Below are 10,214 nucleotides of genomic sequence, written 5' to 3' on the forward strand. Positions count from 1 at the left end.
CAGATCCATAAGATTTAGAAATTCTTGAATAAACTTTGATTACTAGCTCGATACCATCTTACTGTTATAAATCACTTTTCAACTTTATGGCACCATTTCTGACGGTATAAACACCTATCATCTTGATAAATAGAAATCCTTAGACAAAGATTCTAGACAAGCAGAAGTTTTATGATTTCAATAAGTTGTACTATTAAAAGAGTGCCATTCACGTCAGGACGATTATTTAAGAATAGACTCAATCAACAGTCAACATAGTTCGTCGACCTATCATTAGTCTAACATGTAATTTAATCTTTAGATCCTCTATATTTGCGATTTCGTGTTCTATGAAGCGATCGGTTTGCCAGATGACTCGCTTGTCACTTATCGTTTGCCAACTCGTTTCTTTGATTACTGTCTTTCTCGTGTTGCGTGCCTAAGTCATCTCGGCTGGCACTCATATCGTGTCTCGACACCTTACGCTTATACGTGCTTCAGCATAAATCGGCGAATCGTCCTTGCGCATCCGTCTTGTCCTCGCGACGAAACATTGATATTAAAAATGTTCCTTACTATTCAAATATCCAACAATATGACGGAAACTATAATAATATTTCCATTTAAAAATTGCCAAATATATTGTTGCTTTTTACATGCACAAATTGTATCATTATAATTATTTAATATTAATTAACCTCTAATTTTAATTGAAATTATGAAAACAAATAATTAGTTGATTTTCTAATCAATATAATAAATTAATTATACAAGGTGGTCTTTAAGTATTTTAAAGGATTTTAAAGGGTGATTCCTCATATTAATTGAAGATAAAAAATTCATGTTCAAGAAAAATTGAAGAAAAATTTTTGCTTTTTTCCAAAATTTTGGAAACTACTCGAGTTATTTTGATGAAACTTTGTGTGTGTTTCAAAAACATCAAAATAACACGAATGATTTTCGAAACTTCGGAAGAAATGAAATTTTTTTCTTTATGTGGTTATATGAAGTTTTTATCTTGAATTATTATATGAAAAATCTCCCTTCTTTTAGAAATCTTTTAGAATACTTAAGAATCACCCTGTATATTTTCTCCATAAAATCGCAGAATAATCGAAATTTTTATGTAAGATAGTTAAATTATAAATTAATTAAATTGATTAAATTAAAAAAATGAACACAGTTTTGATTCTAAAATAATTGCTCTCTCTTTTTTTCTCTTTCTCTTTGCTCTACAATTAAATTACCTGGAATGTGCTCATTTGTATTCATAATATGTGCGGATTCTAATCGATTTTGACGACCACAGTGGAAAATGAATTCTCTCATCGCGAGGACGATACTCGAAAGCGGGGGGAAACATTTTCACGATCGTTAAGCATCGTTTTCCGCTGCAGTGACGATTGTTTGCACGCGAATTCGGTAGAGAAGGAGCGCGTTTTGCACAGACTCTCCCCCTTCCTCTCACCCCTTTTTTTTCTCCTCTCCCTTTTCATGAGGGTGAAACTTCGATCGGTTTGCCGTTCGATGGACGATGCGATAACGAGCTATCGACCCATCGAAACGCGATTGCGCCGGAAATCCAACGACCGGGGTTCGTCGTTCGTCGTTTCGCTCAATCTTTCTGGAGAATTCGTTTGTCGAAAAAATCAAAGCCTCACGTGATAATTGGCAAACCTTACGTTAGTTTGTCGGTTAATTGTCGACTCTTCTTTGTACAAAATTCATTTCTTTTTTAATCTGGCATAATTTATTTGTAATATTAGAGTTGACTCTTTATATTACGATAAAAAACAATTAATTTTCACAAACAGCAAAATGTTTCGAACTTTTATGACTAAAATCAATACAAAAAAGAATTAACTGTCCTCAAAATCATAATTTTTGATAAAATAAAAATAATTACTTTTTCTGTTCTTTTTTCCTGACATTTTTTTTCCAAGACTTGAATATTTTTGAGACACGTTCTCGATTTATGCGTTTTCCAAAAAGATTCCGCGACTGATACACGAGAAAAATCTCGGATCCGCGTGACGAGGCGAAGAATGCGCGAGAGTGCCGCCTTAAAGTCATTAAAATGACAAAAGCGACAAGATCCGGTTTCACGGTCTCCAGCCTCTTAATCCTCGCAGTCTCAAAAATAGATCAAGACTATCTTGCGAGATGTAATATTTATAGATACTGATTTAAGAATATTAAATTGGCTCGCATATAACAAGTTCCCTTTGATACGAAACTGAAAAGGAATCCCCTCGATTTTCTCATAGAAATAATTTATACTCATTCCACATAATTTTCTTTCAAAATTGTTATGTAAAGTTGTGTATAATAAGATTTAGAATACAATTAGCACACATTGTGCGATTTAAAGGAGTTTAGTAATTGAAAAAAATACAGCCTTTGTCAGAAGAAAGCAAAATCAAACGCAATGATTCGGCGACTCCGTTCGTTATAATGATGTTCCCGGCGAGACTGCGGGCGTTAAATCTCACGCTTAATCACGCACGCGATGCTGCACACACGCGCGCTGATATACCATCGCTTGACGAGCTTTATCATCGCCGAATTCGAGCGTGAAACCCCAAATCTGGAAAGGCGGCCCTCTCGAGAGATCTCCCCGTCTCGCCTTGCCGCGCGGATCGCGCCACTGAAAATCCGTTTCATACGATGCTGAAACTCCCAGGAAAGTCAGAGAAAAATGCGCTCGCTCGTGTCATCAATTTCCCTTTCGTATCGCACTATCGGCCCTTTATACCTCGAGTGCAAAAGGTTTCCATCATCGATATTTTTCAATCCTGCTCTGAAATATCTAATAAATATTTCTCGCGCAAAATGTGTGTGAGAATTTTGAAAGCTTCTTCGCGACGTAAAAGCTATAGAATTTATTTAAAATGTAATCGTGTTATAATATATACACGCACACACACACACACTCTCTTTCTCTTTCTCTTTCGGAGAAAAGTTTTCGGTATTTATGACTATAATTACATGTTATAATGATGATTATTACTACTATTGTATATTATTGTTAATAATAACTATATGTAGTTCTATCAAATTTGACATCAAAAATGACGAAATTATAATTGTTATTATAAAAATGGTTTCAATTATTGTAAGTTAACTGTAATTAACTAGAATTTATAGACAATATATAAAATAAAAAATATATAGGTAAAATTGTAGAGAAGAAAGTAATATTGTGATATACCATTTATATTTTATACAAAAATTTATAATCAATATTTTACACAAAAACTCATAATTAATATAATAAATTTAAAACTTGTATACGATTAAATAAATAATAAACAAGACACTGAAATATTCGTGTAACAATAATACACTCAAATTTAAGAAGAATAAGGTAGTATGTGTAATTCAATACTAAAATGTTTCGAAACGCTTGAAAGTGTATTATAATAAGGATCAACTAAAATATATTGCCATGTTAACATCATGATGTAACGGCCAGCTACTGAACAAATAATATTCTACAGGTAATCACTAGAATTCATCACCTAATAGCGGAAATATTAAAAGAGGCCATTATATCTACTGGCCATATAATACCATATTCTCCTTTATGTATACTTGAAATTGCCTACATATATAACTGCATAGTGCTACTGTATAGTGAAAAATGATTACAATATTATAGTTATTATTATAGTTATTATAGTTATTACCACATTTTACTGTATCACATATAACTGTTTAAAAAAATAATTATAAATTATAGTTAAATTATAGTTATTGCAAGCATTTTTATAACAATAACTATATACTAATAATAATATTAATAATAATTTGTAGTTATTTTCGATGCCAAATACATATTTGTCGATAAAACTATACATGTAATTATTATTATATAACGATAAGATAGGTAATTGTAGTCACAAATATCAAAAACTTTTTACTCAATGTGTTTATTTTTATTAATTTATATATATTTATATATATTTATTGATACGTCAGCTTGTGTGACTATTATCATAAAATATGGTCCATAAGATAGTGCAGACTCCATTTCGAGTCTTTAATAAAATTTTCTTACCGTTATATTGTATTATCTCGTCTTGAAAAGGAAGCTTGTTGAACTCGACATAAGCTTCCTGGGGATTTCACCATCGTTCGCGACCGGTTGAGATCGAGAATAAACCAACTTGCGTTGTGTCATTCTTATTTTCTGTTTCGCTGTACCAGAAGTGCAGTCAGGTAACTCAACGAGAGAAAGGAGGGTTTATAACGCCATCGCACCACGAGTATCTGTCAGAAAGCTACTTCCTCTCTAGACTTGGCACGCCGACAGCTCGTTGCATGGGTGTACAATTGCATATGCGAGTAGAGAGCGTATGAGTGCGTAGAGGAAAGTTCACACTATAATACCAGTCATAAAGCTCCGCGTAAAGCGGAACGTTCGGAGAATAATGGAAAAGCGTTTAAATCTCGCATTAAATATCGCTAAATTAACTACAGATATTTTTCTGCAATTCGGACCACCGTTTACAATTTCCTCGTAAAAGTAACCGCCTATATACACAAAGTACTTTCCCAACGCTCTATTCCGTAGGAAAAATTTAAATCGAGATTTAATTACCGTGCTTTCCGAAGTTCCAAAAAAAATAAAATCTCCACTAAAAATGAAAGATTAACATAAACGGTTAATTGGATCGTGATTAATTATGATTGCAAAAATCGATAATTGAACTTCTTTCGGTAACTTGAGGTAAGCTCTTCTTCAATTCAGCCTCAATTCCGCGTTGCGATTATTGAGATGTTTGCTGTTCGAACATTATTATCTTTTATTCAATTAAATTTTTGTCAAATTATCTTCAGATTAAAACTTAATTAAAATATTTCATTGAAAAATATAATTGTAAGAAGAGAATATACGGACAAATCTCGGAGAGTTCAATTACATGAAACACCTTGTATATTAACGATTAATAGATGTTGGAGTTTAATAGCAAATAACCGAAAAATTCTTAACTGATTCTTCACGGATGTCACCTCGATGACAAGAAAAATAATTATGAGCCAGTTATTTTTATCTTAATGTTAAATTTGTTCTTCCGTGTCACCTAAAAAATTATCAACCTCGGATCGATAACTTGGTCCCAGCACAAACACGCAATAAACGCCACATAAGCTGCATAAATGCAGTTTGAGCGTGTTACTTGATGTATCATCACGTTTCCGCTTGCTTAGCCACAAATTACAAATACACACACCCACACACACACACATTGGCACTACTGGATGTTTCAATACATAATTTAGCAACGAACACGTCTCCGAAAAGTAATTAAAAAAAAGTAATTTCGCAAGAAAAATAAAAATATTTAACCTTAATTTTAATTTTAGCACATAAAAATTTGTATCTCATATATTTATAAATTATACTTTTTCGTGTTAAGATTTATAATCAAGATTTATTTATATTAACCATTTATGTCTAAAGTTTATGTCTAAATAATCTCTTTCTTTATAATAATATTGGTTATAATAATATTGGTTACTGGTCGACAATGATTTTCTTATTAAATATCTTATTAAATACCTATCTTAAATAAATAACTTGATTCTTATGTATTTTTTTTAATTCTGAAAATGAAATTCGATTTTATCCTACAGACTTTAATTTCTTAATATATTTCTTTTTAAAAATTTTACTGACAACAAATCGTTAGGATCTCTTTCTTAACTAAAATGATTATTTTTGTTTGAAAATTTTTATAATGAGTAAAAATCATTAAATTAAATAGATATTCCTTATGAATTATTTATTTATATTTAAGCAGTAGAAATAAAAAGAGATAGAAAAATTTTTAAATGCATGTTTTTTAAAAACACTGCTCTCATTATTTTGATTAATTTTAAATTAATGCAAAAAATAGTATAAAAATATCTTAGTAGATTAAGTAGATATTTTAATATAAAAACAGAGAATTTTTTTTACTAGCGTTACCTAGTAAAATATAATTAATTTTTATAAATGTCTAAATAATTTTTTTATTCATGATAATCTAATAAAATATATCTAATATCTAATAAAATATAATCGATTCTTATAGATATTATCTTTAGATTGAAATTAGAACTTAATTAAAATATTTGAAAAATATAACTGTACACGGACAATCTCGGAGAGTTCAATTACACGAAACATCTTGTGTTGATATTATTAAAAATATATGTAAAAGAAGATATTATCATATACAAATTTTTCTCAGTTCATGAAGAAAACATGAACGCACTTAACGTATTTATTCACAAATATGTATCAAAGAATTAACATCTTGAACTCAAAATCAATCAGATTCGATAATCTCGCTTTCCGCATTATGAAAACATTCTTTTCTTTCTTTCTTTTTTTTTTTTTTCATTTAATCGTATGAAATTCATTGTCTCCGTGCATGAATGTCGTTCAAAAATTCATGAATAATCTGTGGTCCCTTGGTTTAAAATTTCCATCCGGCTGCTATCGATTATCATTTTTTCAGAGAGGTAAAAAATATTTTTCAAAGTACATATATACGCCAAATGCATACATATACGCATGTACGCCCACCAATGTGCAATATCTCATAATTGCATACGCGAGCACATCATGCGATGCGATCGCACTTCCTCTCGATAATTTGAAAAAATCTGTGCATGTCTTTCTTTCTCTGTCACAAATACACTTACACGTACGTGCATCGTGTTACATGGAGACACACATTCACCATTTTACCGATATTTTACATTGAAATGCATCCGCATACTTTGTTTTTTCATTTTTCTCTCGTATTTCCACGATATTTCTGCCCATGGCGTTTATTACATCCCGTTCAACAAGTATACTGGGGAAGATTGCCAAAATTTCAACTTGTTTGTCACATACCAGCCAACAGGTTTCCTTCATCTCTCTATACATTAAATTACGCTCATGTTAAATATTTTATAACGCGTTAGTATAAAAGAAATTACGTTAAGTGCATATCGCATTAACATTTGGCAATCCATTGCTAAAATATCACCTATACCTGTTTTAAAATGTTTCACATTATTTTTAAATAAATAATAATTCGATAATATCAATATAAATATTATATTATAATTTTATAATTGCTAAAATATCACATTTAAAACAAGATTCTTTATTGTATTAGCTATAATAAATAACAAAATAATTTCTTGATGTTAAAGAATCTCCATCGCTAAAATATTATTTGAACGTCACTTATGCCTTTTTCATTAAAGATGAAATTCATTGTTAACTGAATCGTGTCATGGAGATGTGACGGAGATTGTTTCGTGAAATTCGTTCAGACAACTTGTCGCGTCATGGGCGGAAAGTCTTAGTTGGCACCAATTGTGAATCGCGGCGGTGGAGAAACTCACCAGTCTGATGGAAAGTCTGTGCGAACTGTTTTCAGGGGTGGGTGTCTACATCTCGAGGGTGGAGGAAGGCTCGGTGGCTGAACGTGCTGGACTCAGGCCAGGAGACACCATCCTGGAGGTGAACGGCACGCCTTTTCGCGCGGTCACCCACGAGGAGGCTCTCAAAGTAAGTTGCAACTTTTCTCACTTACTGCTGCCCCCCTTTGGACTTTCTTAATATCGTCTGCGATATCTTCTATCCTGACGGTTCCATTAGCACTTACTGCCTCTCGAAAGTTCGATGTCGTTAACCCGAAGATACGAGCGAAAAGAGTGCCGTTAATTCTTAAGACTTGAGAGATCACGACGTATTAAATAGTTTATTACTTCTCTTATCGACTTTCTTATCAATTTCATTCTATTTGTAATACATGCGTACTTAGAGAAAAAGATATTACTGGTAGCAACTATTCAAGTTTTATTGTAGAATTAATATACATAGTTAAATTAATTATTTTATAAAATATAAATGTTGCAATTACATTAGTTTAATTATGTACATTAATTTTACATATTATATAAAACTTGTATAAAATTGTCATCTGTATGGTTATTATTAGCGCCTACTATCTCTGAAGGTTCGATCATAATTAACCAGAAAATACGAGCGAGAAATAGCGCCGTTAATTTTTACGATGTAAGAGATTACGATGTGAGAGATTACATATTAAATATTTCATTGCTTCTCTTATCTACTTTCTTATCAATTTCATTTCAAAATTTGCAATATACTTAGAAAAAAAGATATAGCAGTAGTGACTATAAAAGTGGCAATTATATAAGTTTTACACGTAGAATTAATGTATATAGTTGAATAAACTATTTTGTAGAATATAGATATTTTATAACTGTATTAGTTTATTCAATTATGTATATTAATTTTACACATAAAACTTCTACGATTCACTTATACAATTGCTACTTTTATAGTTATTTACCACTATATTTTTCAGTTAATGCATATTTCCATTTACAGCATAAATTTTATTTAACAAGAGATATATAACATATATATGTATGTGTTGTATCTCTTGTTAAAATGTCTCAAAAAATTAAACTTTAAGAAAGAGAAACTAATCCTGTATTTTCCAACTAACACTAATCCTAATTCAATTAATTTATTCCGTCAGAGAGACATAAAATTATAAAACTTAATTAACATTAAAATTATTTCGAGTTGAAATTTAAAGGTATACGATAAATGCAATAATGTGCTATAAATCACATCTGTTGAAAAAATGGATTTCAAAATTTTATGATGGAATTTATGATTGAGAATATAATTGACAATTTAAGATTTTACACACCTTAATAAGAATTAGCTTTATAATTTCCGATTAACAATAATATTAAATATTATGTCATCCCATACATAAGTTCGAAATTTTAACTCTTAAAATGTATAATTCATAGTTTGATCTTCGAATTAATAATTCCACTCCAAACACAAGTTTAAATTAGCTCAGAGGACGGAATAACTTATGGAACTTCATTTCTTGGTCGTCATTTAGATTCGCGAACGTCTCAACACTATCTTGATGCATGGCAATTAAATACTTTTTACCGGGAAGAACAAGAACGAGCAATTAGAATAATTCTAATTAAGAATTTTCTTCAAATCCGAGTCTCATCGAGTAATCGTGCGAATATACCTGATATTTACGACTGATTTTAGAAACCACTTCAATCGAAATGTTGGTCCCAACTCTGAATTAAAGAAAATAGAGTAAAACATGAAACATCCCTAAATCTGTGTACAAATATCCAGAAAACGAACCACTTTCAAGATCAGCTGTTCTCTCCCCTATTCTCATCCCTTTCGTTACTAAACGATTTTCCATTTATCAGCATTTTTAAATCTTCCATCGTTCAAGATTTTGACAAGATTTATTCACTTTTATAACTCCCATAATCCCTTATAAACTCTTATAATCATCGTTAATTAGGAAAGGAAGGTGTCGAGTTATTTTGTAGAATAGTTTTATCATTAATATGTAGCTGTGTTCTAATAATTTATCATTAATATATATATCTGTGTTACACATAAGATATATTCCGACAATTTATGTTTTATGGAATGTTTTTATAATCGTTGAAATGATATAATCTTTTATAAAAGTCCACTTTAGACGATTTATATTTATAAAATAAAAATTTTAAGATAAAATTTTTAGATAGATGAAAGAAATAGAAAAATTGTTATCACGTTTTACATTAAATATCTATTACTTAAATTAATATATTCCGTGTATTTTTAGAAAATAAAATATAAGTTTTGAACTCTCAGAATTTGCATCACAATGACTACTAATGCTGATTAATCATAGTATTTATTTTACTACTTTACTTTTTTTTATAGATTGTGATTGTTTCTTTCCTACTCTTATACAACTGACAGTTGTGGAATAGAATATTATTTGCTTCCAATTTTTAATTAATATTTCGCTCACTAGTCGCTGTTTTTATTTTTTTAATTTTTTTCTTTGTTTATTTAAACAAAAATTAAATGGAAATATAGTACGTCAATATCTTTTTTATCCAGATATAAAAAAACCAATATCCAATAGATAAATACATTTGTAATTAATTAGTTCACATTTTTTTTTTGCAAAAAGTAGCAATTATTGAAACTTTTGAGTAATGCTAAATGAGTAATGCTATATGTTTTTATATTCTTCGAATGTTTATATTTTTGCATGTTATACGATAAATGCATAAAATTATAAATATATAATTCTATGTATTGTCTCTCTCTCTCTCTCTCTCTCTCTCTCTCTCTCTCTCTCTCTCTCTCTCTCTCTCTC

The 10,214-nt window shown here is 30.2% G+C and overlaps 1 protein-coding gene across 1 annotated transcript in view; it reads left to right on the plus strand.

Annotated features, from left to right (window-relative positions):
• LOC108691846 (whirlin) overlaps nt 1-10,214 on the plus strand; it is an 82,929-nt gene that overhangs the window by 3,057 nt on the left and 69,658 nt on the right. Inside the window, exons 3-4 of the mRNA XM_018199775.1 lie at nt 4,189-4,200; nt 7,407-7,537. Coding sequence (XP_018055264.1) covers nt 4,189-4,200; nt 7,407-7,537 — 143 coding nt within the window. The remainder of the gene's footprint in view (nt 1-4,188; nt 4,201-7,406; nt 7,538-10,214) is intronic.

Source organism: Atta colombica, unplaced genomic scaffold (genome assembly GCF_001594045.1).
Source record: "Atta colombica isolate Treedump-2 unplaced genomic scaffold, Acol1.0 scaffold53, whole genome shotgun sequence".
NCBI classification, from domain to species: domain Eukaryota; kingdom Metazoa; phylum Arthropoda; class Insecta; order Hymenoptera; family Formicidae; genus Atta; species Atta colombica.